Source organism: Gopherus evgoodei, chromosome 13, assembly GCF_007399415.2.
Source record: "Gopherus evgoodei ecotype Sinaloan lineage chromosome 13, rGopEvg1_v1.p, whole genome shotgun sequence".
Classification (NCBI taxonomy): Eukaryota; Metazoa; Chordata; order Testudines; family Testudinidae; genus Gopherus; species Gopherus evgoodei.
In genome coordinates, this window is record NC_044334.1 from 24,304,601 (window position 1) to 24,328,437 (window position 23,837).

Sequence of the window (23,837 nt, forward strand, 5' to 3'; positions counted from 1 at the left end):
ACAGCGGTTCGCAGAAACCAATATTGTAATGGTCTCTGATACTCTAATAGCAATTACACTAAGGAGGACAGGCAGGGCTATGGCATGTGAATGCCTATGGGGCCTGGGCTAAGCTAAGTGAGCCCTTGCTTTCCTACGAGCAAGCTCTGTTGTATCCCCTTTCAGTACTGTCATCCTTTGGTACTACAAACTAACCATGCTATTACTGCTAATACTGCTTTGTGAATGCCTTACTGTGAATCCCTATTGATTGCTATTGACACTGTGGTAGCACCTCAGGCATGCACCAGGATCCCCGTGCGCTAGGTGCTGTCCAAGCACAGAACAAAAGTACCATCCCCGCTCCAAAAAGCTGATAAAATACTGTTCCTGGGCAAGACCCCAAGGCTCCTAATCAGTGTTTGTTGTGTCCTTATTCAGGAAAACTCCCTCGAGTTCCTGGTGTAAGGGCAGAGTAAAACTAGCTCAATAGTTATTTTGCAGCACCGTGGACTCTTCTGTGCTCCAGTCCTGCAAGCACTAATGCATGTGAGGAACTTGACTCACCTCAGTGGTTCTGGTAGCTCTGTGGGGCTACTCCTGTGAGCAAAGGCTGGCCTTTGCAAGATCAGGGCCCTACGGAGCCAGTGTCCTTAAGGATGTCAGACTCGCAGCCTATCTGAGGCACCATAGTGACATCATAATTACATCCAGCACTATAAAGGCTATCTCTGTTTCCAAGCCCTGCTTGCCAGGTGCAATGGGGAGCTGGTGGAGGAACTCTTTACAATACTCTCTTTTTTGTGACCCAGAAGTTCTAAAATTATGACAGTCAAAAAAATTCCTCTTTTCTTTTATGCCAAATAGATGGGGTTACCTGCGGCTTCATCTTCCAGCACATGTGCTAGAGAGAACTATGCACTTTCCTGCCTTCCTAGGACCAGGGCATCCTTTGATCCTCAGATCCCCTTGTTACATTAACTGGTGATGGGTTCAAGCCACAGATTTGGGGTTTGAATTTTCTTAACTAGGGGAGGAGAGTGGGGGCCATTCAGACCTGTCTCTGAAATTAGCATGTCAACAAGGCGTGTAGCAAGCCCAAGGTTCCTACACGCTGTTTTCTTTTATCTTGGGGGAGGCTGAACTGGAGGGAAGCAGGAGCTTACAGCCATGTCCTGGTGCTGCTGTGCAGTGTCCGGGCACAGAACGTAGGGAACTTTCTGTGCACGTGGTGGCAAATTAATTTGTTTTATTTTTAACAGCCTTGAAGGAAATCCATTGCTTCAAATTGAAGTGGAGCCAACCTCCGAGGTAAGAGACATGCAATGCTTCTTCAGGCTTTTTATTCCGTTGAAGAATGAAAGGAATAGTTTACAACCTGAACTTCGTTAAAACAAGACCCTGCCACGGCCTAATGCGTTGGCATCTTGCCCCCTTTATGATCTATCTCTCTTCTCAGAGGCAGTTATATGGAGCTGGCTGGCCTCAGCATTGTACATAATGGACCGTTATATTATATACATCTCAGAGTGCATTGCACTGAAGCTGGCATAAAATTTGCATCTGCACTGTGAACTGGCCTGCAATTGAATTAATGGATGGATCTGATTCTACTCCAACTTATGCTGGCTTTAGTGGAATTACCACTGCTGAAAAGCAGTGGGAACAAACAGAGAACTAGGTTGGAGGGGGCATTGCTGCCCTGCTATCCCCAGTAGCTCAGAGGGAGGCAGGGTATAAGGGGATCAACGCAGACTTTTAAGCTTTTGATAACCGATACCAGGATGGTGGGTGTCTGCTCAGACCAGGTGCAGAGCATAGATATAACAGGCACATGTGAAAAACCATCCTAAGGCTCTAAGCGATTTAGGAGCACAGGCTCCACTGACTTTCAATGTTACGTGTGCTCTGAAGTCACTTAGGCACTTCCAAAAATCTCATCCTGAAAGCGAAAGGGCCTGATTCTTGTCTCACTTGCATGACTTTTATGCCATGTAACTCCATTCACTTCTATGGTGCTACATCAGTGCAACAGAGCAGACGATCAGACCCCAAATGTGTCACAGCGACAACAGAAATTAGTAAAATAACATAGATACACTCTGGCCTAAATCTCTCTAGTTTTCCCTGATAATTTGTAAATCTTTGAATTTGTCTGTCTATCGTAGGGTTGTAGATCACTGCGATACCTGAATGTCTAAAAGTAACTGCAGTAGCAAAGTCCCTTCATGGCTATCTCCAAGTCTATCTGTCCATCACAATAATGTGTCTATCTGCCAGGGCGCACTGAATGCAGTGAAAAATTATTTGAATTAGCAATGAACAATGGCAAAATTCACCCGTGAATCATATTTGATCAGCTCAAGTATGTGTCTATCCTAATAGTGTGTGTCTGTCTGACCTTCCACTTACCGCTCTTCTGAGGGATTTTTTTTAATAGGGTCCAAATTCTGCTCCTGTTTACACTGTTGCAACTCTGTTGAAGGCTGTTTGCACCAGTATAAACAAGAGCAGAATTTTGTCCAATAATGTATTTATATTTCAGTGCAGTCTGTATGGAAATATCTGTATTTTGTGTGTGGGTGTAAGGGATTAGATTCTCAAATTTACAGAAAACTTGCTAAGATATTTCATGAAGAAACAAACTCAGGATAGTTCTGAGGGAGTTTCAGTCTACAGCCCTCTGGACACTGCAGTAGTAGTGGGGAATCTTAGCGAGGCAAGGCTGAGCTTTGCAGGCTCCAGTGCTGGTGTCAGAAAAGCTATCCAAGAAAATAAGGTGTTGCATTTCAACCTCTTGCTTTGAGCATTTGGTCTGCAAGTTTCCATGGCAACTCACTGCAAACAAATGTTTCATTTCCCCCTTCTAATGCCCCAAAGCACAGTCTGGCTAGATCCAGGCAATCGCTAGCAAACTTTCTGGTGCTCGCCATGTGCACCTGGCAGGTTTCTCTCCATGTCTGAAGAAATGCTAGAGACTGGAGCTCTGGCAGGTTTTCATGCAATCCAACTTTCCTAGCCTCTGCTTGTGTCCCCTATTAATCCTAATCCCCAAGCCCCTCACTCTTGGTCTCACTCTCAAGCAGCCTCCAAGCAGCACTGCTACAATACTAGCTAATCCCCTTCTCAGCAAAGTCTTGGCACCTCCTCTCCAAGCTCCCCTGCCATCTGGTTAATAGACTGCCTTGATGGAGTGGTCTCTTCCAAATCCTCCATCTGCCACCTAACCAGAGGAGGAGGAAGAATCGGGGGAGGGGAGAGGTGGGGATTAGGGCATTCCCAGGATGTGGCTTTGACTGTGCATGGATTCTTAGAAACACGTGTGCTGGCAAAAAGCAATCATGGGAGGGAGTGGGTTGGCTTGTGGCCATGATGGGTGCATCGCTGGGAACCACTCCACCTGGTTTAGTGGAAGCACATGTTCCCTTCCCACCCCTGCTCCCTGCATGCACAGACGCTGTGAGAATGGCTCTGGCTGACCCCCCTCAGGCAAACACCCCACTTGTCTCCCCGCAGAACGAGGAGGGGAACGACGAGGCTGAAGAGTCTGAGGACGACTTTGAGGAGATGAACCTCTCCCTCCTCTCTGCTCGCCATTTCCCACGCAAGGCCAGCCAGACCAGCATCTTTCTCCAGGAGTGGGACATCCCCTTCGAGCAGCTGGAGATTGGAGAGCTGATTGGCAAAGGGCGCTTTGGCCAGGTGTTCCATGGGCGCTGGCACGGCGAAGTGGCCATACGCCTCATCGACATCGAGAGGGACAATGAGGACCAGCTGAAGGCCTTCAAGCGGGAGGTGATGGCCTACAGGCAGACGCGGCACGAGAACGTGGTGCTGTTCATGGGGGCCTGCATGAGCCCTCCCCACCTCGCCATCATCACAAGGTAAGCTGTGGGCTCTGCCACTAAGCTGGGCAGCTGTCGTGAATCCATGCGGGGCAGGCCGTCAAAGCTGTGTGGTAGCCAGGGCAGTCATAGTGAGGAGCTGGGATATCTTTGCCCTGTAACACAGGGTATTGCCTTCTCCAGGCTGAGCTGCTGGAGATGACACTTTGGCACACCAGAGAGAGGCCTGGGCTCTTAGAACCTGTATATGTGGCTGTGAGGTCTGAGACTAGAGGATCTGGAGGCTCAAGCATCCTCAGGGACACATGCCTCTCTTCTTCAGGAACCAAAGATCTAGGGATCAGTCCTGCCTGTGCTGGAGTTGATGGCTTAACTCTGGCTGATGTAACTGAAACAAGGAGCCAGCCATTGGTATGTTACAGCTGTCTGTAGGTTCCTCTAGAGGCAGCTACAGCTGACTCTCCTTGGACAACTGAAATGCCTAGTATAGATTATGCTGATTAGCACCTTGTAAAGGCTTTTGAATTTGGTCATGAGCGAGAAGTGCTGTCGGCTTGAACTAGGAGGGACATCACACGCTTTGGGTGTGAATGTGTCAGCGTAGATCTCTAAATGCAATTGATGGAATGGCTACGCTTTCCGCTTGTCTGGTGTGTGAAGCCAAGTGATGACAATTTCTGAAAACTAGCATGCGAATGGTGCCTCTCTGCTGGGAATGGGTCTAATTATGTAAGCTAGTTGAATACGTGGTGGTTTGCCACTGTGTAAGGACAACAGACTGCCTACAGGTTCCACAGATAACTTGGTGCTTTGCTGGTGCTGGGAAATATTTGCAAGCATCTGATTTCAAGGGTCTGCTGGATTTGAAGGTCACCCGCACCCCCATGGGGAGCAGTAGACAGCAATTTTTAATAGTGAACATGGCAGAGTTTCCTGGGCCATCTCCTGAGGGCCTTGCCTCAGGAGCATGTGACAGGGCCCTAAGTAATGACATTGAAAGCTAGCAAATACTGTGTATCTGGGTTCCCCTGTAATACAGTGCGAGCCATCACGGAAAGGGTCCAACTTAGGAACAGGGAAAATAATCACCCTATAATATTTAACCAATATTTACATGGTCAATGGTCAAGTTATGACATGAGTGGGCAGTTACACAGTTATTGCTGCCTAAACTGGATCAGTTTCTTCACCCTAGCAGAGAGGCAGGTGATAGCCAGTCTCTATACAATAATAATGTATTTATATATATAACCGTACAGATGTTAACCAACGAATCCTCACAATGTCCCCAAGAAATAGGTCTGTGCATATTGTTCCCATATAGCAGATGGGAGAACTGAGGCATGGAGGTGAAGTAATGTGCACAAAACCATACAAGAAGTCAGTAGCAGAGTCTGGATTAGAACTCAGGACCTCCTGACTCCCAACCCTGTGCTCATTTCCCCTGCCCACAGCTGCAAAAAAATGAGGGCACAAGAATGGATGCACCTGTAATAGGCACCTGCTCGAAAGGATTCTGCCTCTGAAAACCTGGTCCAAGTTGTTCACTTTCCTCTCCTACCCCTTACTCAATGGTCACCTAATCTCACTGTGCAACAAGATTAAAGAATTTGTCTTCTTATTGAATGACTTCCATCATGTGACAAGCTCTACAAGGCTGCTCTGTTAGCAGTCAGCACTCGGGGCTTCAGCATCAAATCTTTCCACAGGCTAAATTATCATTGAAAAGTTCCTGTAAGGGGAGGCTACATTTCCAGACTTCTCTTGGCAGAATTTCAAACCCCCAGAATTTCAAAATGCGCTGACATTGGAAAGCTTCACAGAGCCATTAGCCGTGAAATATTTCATCATCTCTTTCCCGATCTCCCTTGAAATGGCCCATTCCCAGATTGACTGATCCCAGTTCAATTGAATAGTCAGGCACTGGGGAGAAGGGGTTCTTGCTGGCTCACTTAGTGTGCTGCACCTAATGTAACGCCAGGAGAGGCAGACACTGTATCACATGTGCCAGTACTACTGTTATCAATTGCTGCTCTTGCTCTGTTGAATTAAGTTGTCATTTGCATTCTATCTTTTTAAGACATGGTTTTCAGGTGGCTTGAGTATTTCCCAGGGAAGAGGAAGAGAAGAATTCTTCAGGGCAATCCAAAGAGCAGGGGAGGTACAACTGAAGCAGGGTACAACAGAGGGGAAAAACTTGGAGTGAATATTAGGTATAGGTTTTTCAAAGTGAGACTTTAGACTCCTCTCCCAAGGGAAGTATTCAGAGCCCAATTGCTTGGGACACCACAGATTAAACAACTTACTGTAGGGAACAGTCCCGCTCTGGCCCTTGGAGGATAGCCTAGATCTCAAATGTCTGTGGTTTCCATCTGATCCTAGAGAGGCCTCCAGTTCTAGATGCCAAGGAGGAGACTCAGGCAGGCGAGGGGCCTCTGTGGTCCTCCTTGATGTCTCCCACCTGGAGTTGTCACTGTGGATTGCTGAGGGGTGGATTTTTTTCAGCCCTTCCTGATGCTGGATGTATGCAGTGAGCCAGCCCCAAGGCCATGCAGCACTTATGGCCCATTGGACCCCCTCAAAATAGGGCTGATGGAGGACTGATGCAATGCCTAGTCCTTCGGTTGGCACTCTGCACCGGGGGGACTTACCTGCAATGCAGCACTTACTGGGAAGTCAGAGGGGCAGCTCGAAGGAGCATGTGCTGCCGTTCAAGATACAGAGAGTTGCAGAAACAGAAAAAGCCCCAGAAGTTGTTGAGTTGGTTCTAATGACATCTCTAATTTAGTTGGGGGAAGTTGTCTCTTTCCCCAGTGGCAGGTGATGAAAGGAGGGGTGAGTTTAATCCACAGATGGTATAAAAATCAATTTTTGGGACATGAGAAGTAAATGCCCTTTTTTTTCCCCCTGGAATAATCCTCATAAACCCTGGCAGTGAAGTTAATGGATTTCAGCTCTCTGACCCGTTAGCGAGTACTCAGTCAAAAATTAAAAAACCAGACTGATCCATTTCTGTAGTGTCCAAAGCCATGTTGCTGTGTTACATTGCATGGAATCGGCTGTTCCAATCACTGGTGGGTGCGGCTTGTGTCCGTTGTCCCTTTGATACAAATACTGTTGAATGAAGCCCTTTGGATGTGTATTTGCACAGCATTTAGGTTCCATTTCATATCAGGACTCGTGCAATATTTTTCTAGCTACAAACCATTTTCTGTCCTAATGCCTTTTTATGTAATCCCAGCAAGGTGCCATTTTTGACATCTTGACAAAATAAATATGTGCACTGTGGTAGCTTGATGCATTAATATTGGGTCTGGAGAGCTTTCCGATCTGCTGTTTCCCATATGTTTTCAGTCCTTTTTAAGGTCAAAGTACAGCTTTATTGGATTGCCCTAAATAGAGCTGATGTCCCTCATGTCTGCCAGCACTGAATGCTTCTGGAACTGACTTTACTCTGTGTACAAACGAGGCTGAATTGGTCTGTACGGCTGGTTTTTAAATCACAGTTGGAACCATTTTTTTGTTTTCTGCTGCTTGTAATGGTACTGGATGGTGGAGTGCTCCAGTGCCCTTGCGTTATGGACTCTGTAAATGTCCTTTATTATGACTGGGCTGGCTAGTTTGGGAAGGCGTGGGCGTCTGAGGGGGGAGGAAGATTCACAGATGAATCCCAATGAATTTTCAATCAAATCCTAGATTTAATCATATTTGTAACACATCCATTATTTCCTCCATTGCTTCCAGACTTCTCTGTTCTCCTGCCCGTTCCTCTCCATATCGGGTTCCTCTCCAGGCTCTGGCTTAGGGAGGCCCTGGCTATGGAATGAGTGGCGTCACATGACACAGGAGTGGGGCTTGTTAAGGAATAAATCTGAATGACCGAGGGCAGTCACAAAGCTTAGGAGAACTGGCTTTCATCTGCAAGCTCCTGACACTTCATCCCTTGCTCTCTGACTGCCGTTCCTCATGGGTTCATGCAGACATTGGGAAGGGCAAGGGAGGATCTGAGCCTCAAGGGACCCTGCATGGGGAGGACTTGCAAGGGCTGGAACAGTTTTTCATGATGGGTTCAGTCGGAGAGGAAACTCTGTGTCATTGCTAGGGCATTTCTGTTCACTCTGCCTCCTCTATTGGTCTGGACAGAAAGTTTGGTGGTCCATGGTGTCAGATGGCACACAGAGGCCCAGCCAGATTAGTCTGTGGGCTGGAGGAGATCATCAACTGGGGGATCAGTGCCGTTCAACCTCATTCCCTGGCCTGAGGCTGCATTGGGCGGGATCCAGGACACAGGCAGCAGAGAGGTGGCACTGAAGAGTATTTATAACTCACTTCTCAGCTAGCTTTGAGGGGAACCATTGTAGGAGCTTTCTGCTTTACCGTGTGCTCTGCCGCAGGGCATGCATTGCAGGGTGGCTGCCTACCTGCATTACCTGCGTGTGCATTGCGGGGATGGATGCATATGTGCATTTCTTGCATGTGCATAGTGGGGCGGGGGCAGGGGCCTACGTGAATTACCTGCATGTGCATAGTGAGGGCGGGGGCAGAGGCCTACGTGAATTACCTGTGTGTGCATGGTGAGATGGATGCATACGTGCATTTCTTGCATGTGCATGGCGGGGGCCTACGTGAATTGCCTGCGTGTGCCTGGCGGGGGTGGGAGCAGGGACCTACATGAGTTACCTTGTGTGGGGGTGGGGCCCTGTGTGCATTGCTTGTGTTGCACTGCGAGGGCAGGGGCCTATGTTTATTACCTGCCTGTATTTTGACTCCTGGCCCCTAAAAAGGAAACTAGCATCAATGGGAAAACGCTTCACCTGGTGAAGTATCCGATCCAATCAGAGCCATTGTTTTTAGTCCTGGGCTCATTCATATAATCAGGTGACTGTGTTATGTATCCTAAATCTGCCTTTCCGCAGTCCTGTTTGGGTCAGGGTTAGGGCAGGTATCATCCTTAATAGCAACATAATATTTGTGATCTCTGTGCAGGAGATTTACCCTTCATAGGCAAAGAGACAAGGTTTTATTTTTTCTTTTAACAGGCTTACCTAGGAGCAAATACAGTTCTTACTGTGGCCTTCAGGGAGCGAGTAGAGGGTGCATTCAGGAGGGGATTGAGGCACAGTGCTGGGCTCGAGGGATGTTAGTTTGATGGCTCTACTTGCCACTTGGGGCTCATTAAAGATAAAATCAGTTGAAAAATTCTGAATTTCCTAACCTGATTCCCACATCTAAGCAGCCTGGTGGTGACGAGTGGGGTAGTGTTTGCAGGGATGTGCAGAACTCCAGGGCACAGGCTGTAGGGTTGCACAGCTGACTGGGCAGTTAAAAGTCCGGTCGGCGGCGCAGTGGGGTTGAGGCAGGTTCCTTGCCTGCTGTAGCGCCATGCAGCTCCCAGAAGCAGTGACATATCCCATCTCTGGCTCCTATGCATGGGGCAGCCAGGGGGTTCTGCACACACCCCTCCCCCAAAAGTGCTGGTTCTGCAGCTTCCATTGGCTGAGAACCATGGACAATGGGAACTGTGGGGGCAGTGGCTGCGGACAGGGCAGCGTGCAGAGCTTCCTGGCCGCGTCTCTGCATAGGAGCTGGAGAGGGGACATGCCGCTGCTTCCAGGAGCAGTTTGAGGTAAGCACCAGCTGAAGCCTGAACCCCTGACCCCCCCCCCGGTACCCAATCCCTTGCCCCAACCCTGATCCCCCTCCTGCACTCAGCCCCCTCGGTCCCAGCCCGGAGCACTCTCTTTCACCCCAAACCCCTCATCCCCAGCCCCACCCCAAAGCCCACACCTCCAGAAGGAGCCCTCATCCCCTCCCCTGTGGCCCAGCCCCCTACCCCAGCCCTGATCTCCCTCTGAACCCCTCAATCCCAGCCCAGAGCACCCTCCTATACCTCAAATCCCTCATCCCTGGCCCCACACCAGAGCCCACACCTCCAGCCAGAACCTTCACACAACCCTGCACCCCAATACCCTGCCCCAGCCCTGATCCCCTTCCCCCCCTCCGAACCCCTTGGTTCCAGCCTGGAGCACCCTCTTACACCCCAAACCCCTCATCCCCAGCCCCACCCCAGAGCCCACACCTCTAGCTGGAGCCCGACCCTCCCCCTGCATCCCTGCCCCAACCCGGAGCCCCCTACCACACCCTGAACTCCTCATTTGTGGCCCCACACCTGAACCTGCACCACCAACCCAGAGCCCATACCGCCTCCCACACCCCAACGCCCTGCCTGTAGCCTCCTCCCATACTCCAAACCCCTCAGCTCCACCCTCCAGCCTGGAGCCCCCTCCTGCACGCCAAACCCCGCACCACAGCCCACACCCCAAGCCGTAGCCCTCACCCCCTCCCATACCCCAGCCCTTTGAGCCAGCCTGGTGAAAATGAGTGAGTGAGTGAGTGAGGGTGGGGAGAGTGAGTGACGGAGGGAGAGGGGATGGACTGAGAGGGGGCAGGAGCGAGGCCTCAGAGGAGGGGCTGGGGCTGGGGCAAGGGTGTTTGTACGAGAAGAAAGTTGGCATCCTAACAGGCTGTCATCCATAGAGTGTGGATTGGCTTCAGCAGGCCTCCTTCGACACTTCCCTCACAGAACCATCGCCCCTAGACACAGGTGTCTCCAGGTGACTGCCAGTTGCTGTTTAAAAAGCCCCTTTTTCTTCCTGATCACACAGCATTTGCCATCGAGGAAGGAAACATTTCTCTACATTTGAAAACAAATGTCTCCAAACTATTAAAGAAATCTCTGCTTCCAGCCCCTCATTTTCCAACCCAGCGTTCAGAGCACTCAGCTTCCTAGCAGGGCACTTCAGCAGAGCAACGAAATCTGTGGTGCAAGACACAAGGAGGAAGATTTGTGTGTGTGTCTGTACGTTTTCCATAGCCTGTGTATGGGTGTTGTTCCAGGGTCAGCAGAAAGGTCTCTCCTCCCTCACCCAGATACCCTTGTCTGGGGGACATTTCAGTACCAAACCAGACAAGCTTTGCAAGCTTTGTGCACATGATGTGACATTGCAACAAAGTACAGTAGCTACTACGGCCTAGGGTGGTTTATCAGACCATCTCGCTGCTGGGGAACAGGCATGGAGAAGTTAAGCGATTTGCCTATGAATGCATTGTGTGTCAATGGTAGAGACTGAGTCAGTTCTATGCTTTAGCTGCTAGACCGGGGTAGTCAATAGGCGGCCCGTGGGCCAAATCCGGACCTCCAGATGCTTCTGAAAGGACCCTGAAATCTTGTTATTTACTTATTATTATCGTTGTGTTTTTATGATTTTATCTGAAGTCTGGACCTTGACTATACTTTGACCAAGAGATTCGGACCTTGACAAAAAGTAATTGGCTATTCCTATTCCAGACTACCCTACTTCTCTCCATGTTTCCTGAAATGTCTCTGAATATGACTGGTCTAACAAGGCAACCCTATTACCCATATAGGAAAGGAATTATACTCGGTTGTTTCATGACAGTTGTAAGCACCAGCATTTTGATACGACACCTCTCGGAAGCAATGCGGTAGGAACTCCTACGAGAGTTTCCATCAGAGCTGCTAATAGATTTTCCCGGAGGTAATGAGCAGTGTGGACATTTAACATTCATCTTAATTTGACATTAGCAAGAATGAGTGGGAGCCGGAGTGTCCCAAGTGCTGCATAACAGATGGTGTGAAACCACAAAAGAGAAACAGCATCAAACTCCTCAGCCCTGTGGCACTGAAGGATTTAAAAAAAAAACAAAAACTTTATACTGCAGATGAAAAATTCCAAGTTCCTTTTGCAGGCTTTGAAAGAGAGAGCCTGCACCGTGAAATCCTTAACATGACCACACCACAAATACACAGAACACTCGCTAGGAAGGGTTGTCAAGTGGTGAGAGTGGAGTGTAGGGTGGGAGAGAGGAGGTGGTCATTGGGATCCTGCTGAACTCTGCCACTGACCTCCATGGGTGACCTCAGGCAAGTTACTTCACTTCTCCACTCCTCCATGTGTCAGCGCTTACCTATCCCACAAAGGGTTTTAGAATTTTGATTAATGGTTTTCCAGTGCTTTGAGGTCCTTAAAAGGACAAGGCATCAGTATTTGATTATGGTAATGACAATTGTATTGGCTCCAGCCGTCACTGAAGGAGGGAGGGTCGCAGGAGTTACAGAGCTATAGGACCTAGTTTTAGGTTCTTCTAGTCAAAAAGAGGAGACGTGAATATTTATTGTTCCTCTTTCATTCTGTGTCTCATTAAGTCTTGACCGTAAAACTACGGGGACATATAATATTTGTGCACACTGAAGCCTTTAAAGAATCTAATGATATCCCCAGCTTTGAAAACTGCTTGCGGGAGGGAACAAGCCTTTGAGCCGTCAATCTTTTATGTAGAAAATATGAGATTTCGGCCAAAGTTTGCTGAGCCCTTCTAACTCCCATTGGCTTGTGTGGGAGCTGCAGGTGCTTAGCACATCTGAAAACAAGCCCACTTGTATTTAGGAACCAGCTATAGGCACCCGGGTTTGAAACTTTTAACCTTAGACTCTTCGGGCCTATGTACCAGTGTACATCCAGAACGGCTCCAGATTTACAGCGGAGTAATGGAGAGCAGAACTGATTGCTGCTTATGTTTGTCAGACTGCCTGGCATAAGGAATTAAAGGGTGGTGTACCCAGGAGCACCCACAATGTGTGAGGAAAACCCAAGGGAGCACTGAAGAGCAATACCAAGTAAACATGAAAATACAAAATGAAACAAGAAGGATTTATGGAGGCGCCTTTTGCCAGCAGGACTGCTAGCATGTTTTACATTAGCGAGAGCAGCCCCATCACACTCCCATGGTGGGAGTGGTGGTTGTTCTGAGGGAACTGAGGCACGTAGAAGTGACGCAAGTTACCCAAAGACAGACCGTGAGCAGCAGAGCTGGGAAAGGGAATCCCACCCCCCAGCCTTGTGTTCTAATTACACATCTTCCATTTCACTGCGGCGGCGGTGGTGGGGATTTTCAAGGGAGTTTAAGGGAATTAGATTCCCAAATCCCAGTGGATTTGGGTGCTGTGACAGTTCTCGGGGTACCCAGGACTGTGAGTCACCTCGTTACCTCCTGCCTCCAATGAATCTTTCTTGTGATAGCTGGATGTCAGCTCCTACCATCAGCAGCCATTCAGCCACTCAGGCACTCTCCTCTGGGCTCTGCCCCACCCAGCTTCACTTTACAGGTTAACAATAGATGCACTCCACTCCCTGAACCTCTTTGAGGAGTTTCCCTATGATATCCAGCCTCTGACACTGGTTACGCACAGAAATTCCAGCTCCTCTGCCCCCAAAGGTGCAGTGTACCCCAGTGCACCATCTTTGCCTTAAACCACTGTGCCTGTACACCACACAGTACTTGGGAGCACTTGTAATAACACAAGAGAAGGTTTATTTACGAACGCATAGAGGTTCCGCTAGAAACGAGAGGGTTGTGGAAACAAATGGTTACAATACTAAACACAATCATAAAACACAAACTTGGGTCTACACTTCCTTATCTCATAAAGTAGACTTCCCCTCCCAAAGTTCAGTCTGTTGCAGAGTTGGCTGCTTTCTCAAGAACCAGGATCCAAACGTTCATGAAAACATCCCCATTCCCCTTAATGAATAGATACAGAGTGCTTCTCCCGCCTCTGCTTTGTACTGAAAACAGCCTGTGGTTTCTATTCACAGGCAGAGCAGAGCCCTATCTTGATGTAAAGTTTCTTTTTTTTTACCCTCAGGTTGTTTTGGTTGTTTGTTGCCGCTGATGGTTTCCCATCCCAAGCCTTAGTAGCGCTTAAGCTAACTAGTTGAGCCTTGCATTGCATCACCATCCAAAGAGGGCAGGGTAACAACTCCCTCTTGCCTGAATGGGCCACCACCGAGACACATCTCCTGGTGACTAATTTTTACGCCCAGCCCCTGAAGCATACTTTCAATATAAATACATTATTCCTTAAATACTACCCCCACAGACATCTTGTGAGGATTATGAATTTTGACAAGTTACAAGCTTCCTGTAGATACCTTACGTTACTCTTCATGGATGAATATCCCGTAAGACGTGTTTGGTGGAGTGAGTTTGTCCGCTCTGAGATGAGAGATATCGACAAAGAACTGGGGACCCTTTACCAAGGTGTTGCTGTCACAGGTACCTCTCTTCATTCAGCTCCTTTGAAAATCCAAGCCCAAAAGCAGACCCAGGCCCATGCTGCTCAGCGCTTTGGTTGCACGTTGACCATGCTAAGAAGCACTTGACCTGTGAACTGGATTTTGACAGTAACTTTTTAAACAACACTCATATTCCAGAATCCACTAACAGTGGTATCCAACCTGAATACACAAAAACATGGCACAGTATGCCAAGCCCACGTCATAGGGGCTAGAACTAGGAATGCTGCGGGGGCTGCTGCATCCCCTGGCTGGAAGTGGTTTAATCATATGCAAGGTTTACATTTGGTTCGTTGGTTCTCAGCCCCCCCACCATAAAAACTGTTCCAGCCACTTACCCACATTGGAGTCTGTAAACAAGTTTCTCTCCTGGTCCCTGCAGTAATGCTGATTAAATAATCATAGAAGGAAGTATAGTGTTTAAACCTTCAACATTTTGATGAAATATTAAACACAACCATTTTCCATCGAGTAGGATGGAAGTGGGTTTACATTCTCTTACCCTGGGCTCCCACGCTAGCCGTGTCACTAACGATGTCTCTCCTTGTAGAAAGATGGCAGTCAGCTCAGAAAAGCCAATCAGAATTAGGGATCTTAGGCTCAGGTACTTCTTACTGTTTCTCAATTAATTATGGATGCACCATAGAAATATCAGAAGACCCAGACCGCCTTCTCATAGGTGACTTATCAAGTAAACCACCAAAGATGAAAAGAGTATTTGCTGTGTTCTTCCCTCATGGCAAAGCAAGCATGTTTTAATGACATGGAAATCATTATGCACCACTAATTAGCAGTCGAGATGGGAGGCTGAGGGACGGAAAGAAGACCCCGTAAAGTATTTCAGTAGCATCTCATCCAACTTCCATGCAGTGCATGGCTAAGCAGTAACCTTGATAGGCTTTATTCTGAGGCCTGTCATCAAGAGCCCCATGAATTGGAGTCAATAAAAAAAAAATCACATGGGATTTTTTCAAGAGTTATGGGCATTAACCCTTTCTTCCCTAGGCTAGATAGTGCCTTTTTAAACGCCCATGTAATATCAACCAAGCAATCGATGTTTTCGCTTCCTAGCAGGAGCAAAAAGTGTGGGCTTGTCCTTTAACTCAGGCTTTCCAGGATGGAAGCCTTGGGATTTCAATAACTGTTCTGAGCATCAGCAATAGTTCTATGGGATACTCTTGTGGAAGTGATTTAGGAAGAACACTCCACCTTTTTTTAAGGTATACAAGTAAAACTGGAGGCAATAGGCTAAATTAATTATATATTGCAAACTCGGTGCTTAGACGCCCTGCAACCTGAACTGCAAGTCCCAATTTACACTGAGTACCAAGCAAGCTACTGTGAGGGTTCGTCACACAAGACCTTTTATAAGAGGGGGAGCAAGACTTTCCCTGCTATGAGACATTTCAGGTGCCATTCAGTAGTCACGTTGTTTCCCGTACTATCAGAAGGTGCTTGTAGTGGTATTGCAGTGCTCTTGCCCTCCAGTGCAATGCATGCCCATCGTTTGCTTGGCGGGTGCCTTGAATCCACCAGATGGCTGCGTTTGAGTGGTGCTGCTTCCTGCCTGGCTTTGTGAAGCCGCCTGGAGAAGAGCTGTATCCGCAGGAAATCCTGACATGAACCAGTGCACCCCCAACCCACCACTCTTCCCTTCTGGGTTTATTAGTTTTTTTAAGCAGTGAAGAAAAACAGCGGCGCTTAATTAGCAGTCGGCCGATGTGCACAGAGATGTCATTGTGAGGCGTGCAAACGCGTGGGAGGCTTGTAAATCTCAAAGTTGGCTGGAGTCGCAGGGTCATCATCCACCGGGAAATGTTTGCAAACTAGATGCCGTCTGGAAGCATTTCGAGGCTAAAGGTGGAGGGAGGGGGAAAGTGTGATGGTCCCATCACCAGCTCCCCCTGTCAGGACCCTGAGATTTCCCTCCTGACCACATCTCTCTCACCGCCTCTTGAGACCCCTTTCACATGCTCCATCATGCTGGAGGGTGCAGATCTCCCCACACTTTCCTCTTTTGGAGCTGTCGGGGCGCTCTCTGGTCAGCCAAAGGGGTCATTGTTGAATGACGTGAAGCGTTCTTTTCCCTCGATCGGCTGGGAGCATGGGCCCTTTAGAGATCTCCCTTGTGTCAGCTTGGAGATGACTGGGCTGTAACCCTGCATGGCAGTGCAGAACGCTACATGGCAGCTGGACTCCTTCATAACCTTCCCTCATGCTGGGATTCAGCAGCCAGGGCAAGGGAAAGGAGCCACTTTCCTCTAGCACGCCCTGCCTTCCTGAGGGGCTTGGCCCAGAAACAGCCCTTGTTTCTCTCTGGTTTCAGTTTTCCTAGCATAGGCTGGGCTATAAAGCAGCTCTCCGTCTGTCTATCATCTCACCTCTGGAGGAGCTCCTTGGAGGGACCCATTCCTCTCACCAATGCAATGAATCACAGCAGTTAGAGCTGGAGCCAGCCCTGCTTGCTCCTTTCGGTCCCACCTCCGAAGGGGACGATGCCCGACTGTTCCCTGCACTGCCTTTGCTAATGCTTGGTGCAGCCTTGCTTTCGCAGTCCCTAGCAATGGGGCATCCACCACTGCCCTGCGGAGGGCGCTCTAAGAACTCTTTCTGTCAGGAAGACTTTCTGTTAGTCGACCTCAAACTTTCCTTTATGCAGTATCATCCCCCAGTTCCTCCTCACGCTCCCCTGCACCCCACCCAGTGCTCCATCCCCTGGCAGCCACTTCACCAAGGTCTCCAAAGTCAGGAGTCAGTCCCCCCAGCCCCTGCTCAGTTTTCGTTGCTCTTCTTGGAGCAGTCTCCCATTAAGATGAATTGTCTGACTCCTCCTCCTTGGTTTCGAGTCCTCTCCAGTTGTGTCTTCTCTCTTCATTGCATCTGATGAAGTGGGCTGTAGCCCATGAAATCTTATGCTCAAATAAATGTATTAGTCTCTAAGGTGCCACAAGGCCTCCTTGTTCTTTTTGTGGATGCAGACTAACGCGGCATTCAGATATGCTTTCCTTCACCACATCCTTCTGCAGTTTCTCCCCTTTCCTTCTTCCCTGTCCCTTCTGCTCCACTCCCTTCCCCACTCAACAGCTCCCCGATGGCATTGGCCACTCCTCTGATTGTCACTTCCTGCAGTGTCTCTTCTCTCAGTAGGGAACAGATCGGCACATGCTAGTCCCTGTATGGGTAACCGGCTACACACAGCAGCAGGGTGGAGATGACTCAGGTGTGGAATGCAGGAAGGTGCCAGTGTTCAATGTGCTGTGATACACAAGCTGTAAGCTTGTCTCGCAAGGGGCATGGGAGGGGATTCTCTCTGACCCAGTTCCTTCAAGGCAAACACAATACCGCGTGGGAGCTCTCGACAGAGACTTGAAATTCTCAGCTCTTCAATGCCTCTGTCTGTGCCAAATCTGCTGACATTCACAATGTCTCATCATCTCTGCTTGTAAATCTTACTGCATAAGGGGGAGGGGTGTAGGAGGCGTATGTCACATATTTAGAAGGAGGGGAGAAATGTAGATATCTATGGAACTCAATTACTCATTACACAATTCAGAAGATTTTGTATTTCTTTCCAGCACGGGTACTTTGCAGGGTCAGTGTGTGATCATGTCTGAAGATGAGGGATAGTAAGGGGAGGAAGATATCAAACCCTGCAACTGATGCTTTGAGTGGGTAGGTTGCTCTGCTGAATAGATCATATCTGCTCAGAGGTGTCTTCTGTATGTTTTTGTTACCTTTCCTTAATGCATAACAATATTTGTCCCCTGTGGTGCTTTCCATCTGAGGATCTCAAAGGACTTTCCAAACCTTATTCTCAGTAGCCCTGCGAGGTTAGAATAATAGAATCCTAGAATATCAGGGTTGGAAGAGACCTCAGGAGATCATCTAGTTCATTCCCCTGTTCAAAGCAGGCCCAACCCCAACTAAATCATCCCAGCCTGGGCTTTGTCAAGCCGAGCCATAAAGACATCTGAGGATGGAGATTCCACCACCTCCCTAGGTAACCCATTCCAGTGCTTCAGCACTGGGTAGGACTTGTTATTCCCTCTTTACTGATGGGGAAACCGAGGCACAACTTGGTTAAGTTACTTTCCCAGAGTCACACAGTGAGTCAGTGTGATCTGGCTCCCTGGTCCTCGCTCTGCCCATGACACTGCACTGTACCCTTTTTCCTCAGGCGAGTTCTCTTTGGAAGCCTGCCAAGGGACTGGCGTTTGTTAAGATTTGCAGTGTGCGTAGATGGAGAGTTCAGTGCGTCCCATCCATCCTTCCCCCTTTGCGACTTGTGTCAGTGTCAGTGAGCTGGAGTGATAAACTCTTTGCCCTTGGTATCCCACTGTTTTCAGACACCTCGAATGTTTGAGTTTGGGGGTAAGGTCCCTCCCTGGACTTTAGTGCCTTTTCTCCTCTTGCTTTCTGCCCCGTCCCCTCTGCCCCTGCTGCATTTCAAATAATGAAGTCCATAAATCACATAATAAACAGCTATTGACGTCCTGCCCCAGGCTGGATCATGATTGACTGACCCGTGGGAATACTGTTTTCCTCAATCAATAAGAGGCCATGAGGGGGAATAAATCTTGATAATAACTGACAACAGGAAAGTCAATACATGTATTAATATATACATTAAGTGAGCATATATCTTCCAGTGAGAGACAGCCTGCGGGGCTGCGGGTGAGAAAAGTGACTGAAACATCCTGGCTGTTGGGGGGTGAGGGGTGCGTGGGGGTGAATGGGGGCAGGGGAATTACTGCTAGAGTAAAAGCATTCAGGCCTTCCAGAACTGTGTCGGGAGACGGTGATCGGCACAGAAAAACAGCGCACATGATCGGTGAGGCCACACCAACCTAGCAGGGGATTGATTTTTGGTCAGTGCCAGGAAAGTGCTTTGTGTTTATCCAGCGTGTTGTGGTGTCGTGGGACTTTCAGTGACTTTGTGTGGAAAGCAGGCATGGAAGAACGCTCTTGTGCTTTCCATTCATGCTCTGCCCCTGCCGTCCTAGGTGCGTTTCTCCCATCATGCCATGGGCTATAGCCCGGCTTGGAAAGGCATGGTTTGGGGAAGAGAGAGAGATTGTGTCTCCTGCAGATGAGTGCACAGTGCTTGGCAGGTGAGCACTGTGAAAGGTTTTCCTCTCTTGTGCACTGCTCTGACCCACTTTTTCTTGTGCTTAGTTTCCTCAGAGGCCAGGCAGAAAGAAAAGGTTTCCTGGTAAAGATCCCCGGCTAAAAAGAACCCTGCTGCCGGGGCAGTACTTGGTGGGGAGCACCAACAGCCAGGGCCGGCTTTAGGAAGTGCGGGCTCAATTCAAACAGATTTGACGGGTCCCCGACAGGAATGACTAAAAAAAAAAAAAAAGAAAAACGTAAAAAAATACATGGTGCTCTGAGTCTTCGGCAGCACTTCAGCAGCGGGTCCTTCACTCGCTCCAGGTCTTCGGCTGTACTGAAGGACCTGCCGCCAAAGACCCAGAGCAAGCAAAGGACCTGCTGCCAAAGTGCCGCCGAAGACCCGGAGCGAGTGAAGGACCCGCCGCCAAAGTGCCACTGAAGACCCAGAGCACCACCAGGTGAGTAAAAGGCGCCTCTAGGCAAGGAAGGGATTCTCACTGGGCGCGGGGCCCTCTTAGGTGCGGGGCCCAATTCAGGGGAATTGGTGGAATAGGCCTAAAGCCAGCCCTGCCAACAGCCACCTGCATAAAGCTTGCTCAGCCATGCTGTGGCAAAGCACATGTTACAGCCAGGCTTGGTGATTTGCTCTGTCTTCTGGACACAATCTGAGGTGATGGATTTAACCTGCTAAGCCCTTAACTGGCTTGGGTCCCGAGTTGCTCTGAATCACCTCTCCCCCACTTGGACACCTTGGCTGCTCAGCCGAGGTGCGCACTCTAACGGCCCCCTGATTTAACAAGGAAGGGCTCCAGCCTGGGTCCCACCACCCTGAAACTCCCTGTACCTGGTGCTCAGCCAGAGCCCCACGTTGATGACTTCCTGGCCCTTAGAGCTGTCAGGAGGGTGACAGTTCTGTTCTGTGGCAGTTTTCGAGAGCTTGAAATTTGCTGAACAAGTTGGAAATGAAACCTTTTGAACATGGGCACAAAAATGGACCTGTGCTGAAATGACTATTTTCAGATTGGAACCTGAGCTTTTTGATTCAGGGCAGCTATTTGGGGTGAAGAGAGAGGGACTCTGATGCTCTCTATCCCAGTGTGTGGGACACGTGCACTGCTCTATTCAGAGTGACTTGGGATGCAAAGCTCTGCTCTGAAAGAACAAGGGCTTGAACCTGGGTTTTCCACGTCTTGGGGCAGTACCCCAGCCACCAACCTAGAGAGTGTGTGCCCAGCTCTCTCGCTCCTTGAAGCTAACCTGGGTGATTGACACTGAGGCCTGAGTGCCTGGCTTAGCCTCGCCTGGGTCTGCGTTTCCCCACTGCGGAACCATACCAGAATGACTGTGTCCTCACTGTTTCTGCACTCGCCCGGGTGTGTCTGGGAGCAGGTCCCATTGTTTGTTGTGTGGAGAAGCTCTAGGGTTCTTTCACAATCAATTGTGGGAGAAATTGTCTGTCCCTTGGGAGGAATTGTGGAAAGGGTTTGGAGGACTATGGGCACTTGAGTGATTATAGCCTGCGTTCTCGCTAGGGTGACCAGGTGTCCGGTTTTCGACCCGAACACCTGGTCAAAAAGGGATCCTGGTGGCTCCATCAGCACCGGTGACCAGGTCGTTGACTGTCCGGTCAGTGGCGCTGCGCAGCAGGGCTGGCAGGCTCCCTGCTAGCCTCTGCACTGTGCAGCTTCCGGGAAGCAGCCGGCATGTCCCTGCTCCAGCTCCTTTGTGTAGGAGTAGCCAGGGCAGAGGTGAAAGTAAGTTGGTCCGGTCCGGTCCGGCGTACCGGCAAGAGCCAGTACGCCGTGCCGGACCGCACCAGCTTCCATGGCGGGGATTGAAAGGGCTCTGGGCTGCCTGCTGCCTGCTGCTCTGGGTAGCCGGGCTGGGGCTGAGATTTAAAGGGTTCAGAGCTCCCTGGGGTTGTGGGCAGCCCAGAGCCCTTTAAATCCCGGCCGCAGCTCCGGCGGCTGGGCCGGGGCTGGGATTTAAAAGGTTCAGAGCTCCCCACAGCTGTGGGCAGCCCAGAGCCCTTTAAATCCTGGCTGCCGCTGAGATTTAAAGGGTTCAGAGCTCCCCGGGGCTGTAGGCAGCCCAGAGCCCTTTGAATCCCGGTCGCGTCTCTGACGGCCGGGCTGGGGCCAGGATTTTAAGGGGTCGGGGCTCCCCTCAGCGGCAGGAGCTCTGGGCCCTTTAAATCCCGGCCCCAGCGTGGCAAAACTCGGGGTTCTCCCCACCCCGAACTCCCAGCCAGCTCTTCAGCTGGGAGCCCCTGGTTGATTTAAAGGCCCTGCGTCTCCCAGCCACAACTGGTGCCCCAGGGACTTTAAATCTTTAAAGACCACGCCTCTTCTGGATGAGGCCATGCCCCCCTCAGGACTCCAGCAAATCCTGCAAGTTACTTTCACCCCTGAGCTAGGGGGCTCTGCATTCTGCCTTCGCCCCAAGCACCACCCCCGCAGGTCCCATTGGCTGGGAACTGCAGCCAATTGGAGCTGTGGGGGTGGTGCAGTATGCGGAGCTGCCTGGCCGCACCTCCGCATAGGAGCCATAGGAGGGACTTGACAGCTGCTTCCCAGGAGCTGAGCAGCGCAGAAGCAGCTTCTGGGAGCTGCTTGATGTGAGCACCACCTGGAGCCTGCACCCCTGATCCCCCTCCCAGGCCCCAACCCTGATCCCCCTCCCACCCTCTGAACCCCCTCAATCCCAGCCCGGAGCACCTTCCTTCACCCCAAACCCCACATCCCTGGCCCCACCCCAGAGCCCGCACTCCCAGCCGGAACCCTCCCCCCCATGCCCCAACCCCCTGCCCCAGCCCTCATCCCCCTCCTGCCCTCCAGTCCCCTCAGCCCCATTCCGGATCCCCATCCTGCACACTAAACCCCTCAGTCCTGGCCCCACCCCAGAGTCTGCACCCCCTGCAACACCCCAGCCCAGTGAAAGTGAGTGAGGGTGGGGAGAGCGAGTGGCAGAGGGAAGGGGGATGGAGTGAGCAGGGTGTTGGGCCTCAGAGAAGGGGCGGGGTAGGGACAGGGCATTGGAGGGGAGGCGGGGAAGGGGACAGAGCAAGAGTGTTTGGTTTTGTGTAAGTAGAAAGTTGGCAACCCCTAGTCCTCACTGCAAAGTGGGTGGGTTAAAGCTGAGCCAGAGTTTGAAGCCACCCCCTCAGCCAGGTCAGTTAGGCTAGGCTTAAATCACCTCTTAACTCAGGGCACAGGTTTTTCTGTGTGGACAGTGGGAGGGTTTGGACTAAAACCCAGGTAGGAGCCCAGGTTAACCATGTAGTGTAGACGTACCCTGTGCCACACCCCCAGCACCACCTTTCTGTCCCTCTGCCTTTCTCTATCTGTTTTGGGAAGGAGGCTTAGTATGAACACTTCAGCATTTTATTATTTAAATGTCCTGTGGGCCCATGCACCCAGCACTTGACCTTGTAAGCAACTTGTAAACGCCTTGACTTCTGATGTGGTTTTTGAAGCAGACAGGATATTAACCTCCCAGAGGAATAGGGGAAGGAATGCTGACACAGCCTTCACTGCAACAGTACTATCAGCTCCGCTTTAATTTAACCCCCCGGGGCAGCTGCTGGCAAGAATTGCCTGAAAGTAACCTAAATAGCTGCCTAATGTGAGCTGAGGTTCAGCCGGATTCTGCATTAAGTGGGTGTTGTCTAATGCAAGGGAGAAGTGACATTTCGCTGGTTCATACTGTCTGAGTGCTCCTTATACAGCGCTAGTGCTTGGATGGAGTTTCCAGCCAGAGTCACTTCCTTGTTAACATGCATTAATATAATGCTGCTGGGTTTAGGTTTCCAGCTCTGCAGGGGAATAGTTAAGGGAAAGCCTTGGTTTTTTTTAACTTTAACGTTTTTGTTAAAATGTTCATACTGAAGGCTCTGATACAACAAAGCACTTAAATCAATGGGACTTCTGTACATATCTAAAGCAAAACACTTTGCTGGAGAGGAGTAGATGTGTTTAAAGCTGAGTGTGTGCTTGAGTGCTTTGCTGAACTGGGGTCCTATCCAGGCTTCCTCCTCACACCAGTACAATTTAAATTCAGTATTGCTATTAATCTCTGCTCATCCTCCTCTCCTCCACATCTGACTTCAGGGTTGTTCCTTATCTGCAGGCTTCCCCAGTGTGGGGTCATCTTGGGAACTAAGCAGATCGTTGGTTCAGGAGGACAGGCTATACTAAAGGCGGAGTACAGAGGGGTTTTGCTGGGCACCTTGTATGCCTTCATGAGAAGTACACAATCGCCACAGAGTAAACCGTTCCACTCTGCAACACTCTCATTTCTCAGTGGCTGGTCAGATTTGTTTCCCATCTGCCCGTGTGAAGATGAAGTACTAGGAAACAACTCATCAATCTTGTGGGGGCTGCTTGATTTTTTTGCTATCTCTAAGATGGAGATGAGTTCCAGGCAGGCTACTTTTTTAATCAAAAGGTTTTTCTCTTCACTCTCTTCAAAAGAAGATACTTTCTACTTCTTCTTCTTCCTAAAGTTCAAAAGACCAGGAAGAAAACGGAGCAGAGAATATATTAGGCACCTTCAAAGGGAAGGAAGAGGTCAACATTGCTTTCCATATCCCTGTACATCCCGCCAGCCCTCTCCAAGCCAATTATAAGCACATCTTTTCAAAGGGAAGCGAAAGCAACAAGAAGTGTCAAGCATTCTCAGTTGACTTGTTTGCAACAGGGGGTTGAGATAAACCATTTGGGACTGTGGTTGCTTTCCTGGATCT

General features: G+C 49.7%; 1 protein-coding gene across 1 annotated transcript in view; it reads left to right on the top strand.

Moving 5' to 3' along the window:
- KSR2 (kinase suppressor of ras 2) overlaps positions 1-23,837 on the top strand; it is a 288,342-nt gene that overhangs the window by 202,269 nt on the left and 62,236 nt on the right. Inside the window, 2 exon segments of the mRNA XM_030583327.1 lie at positions 1,242-1,290; positions 3,496-3,863. Coding sequence (XP_030439187.1) covers positions 1,242-1,290; positions 3,496-3,863 — 417 coding nt within the window.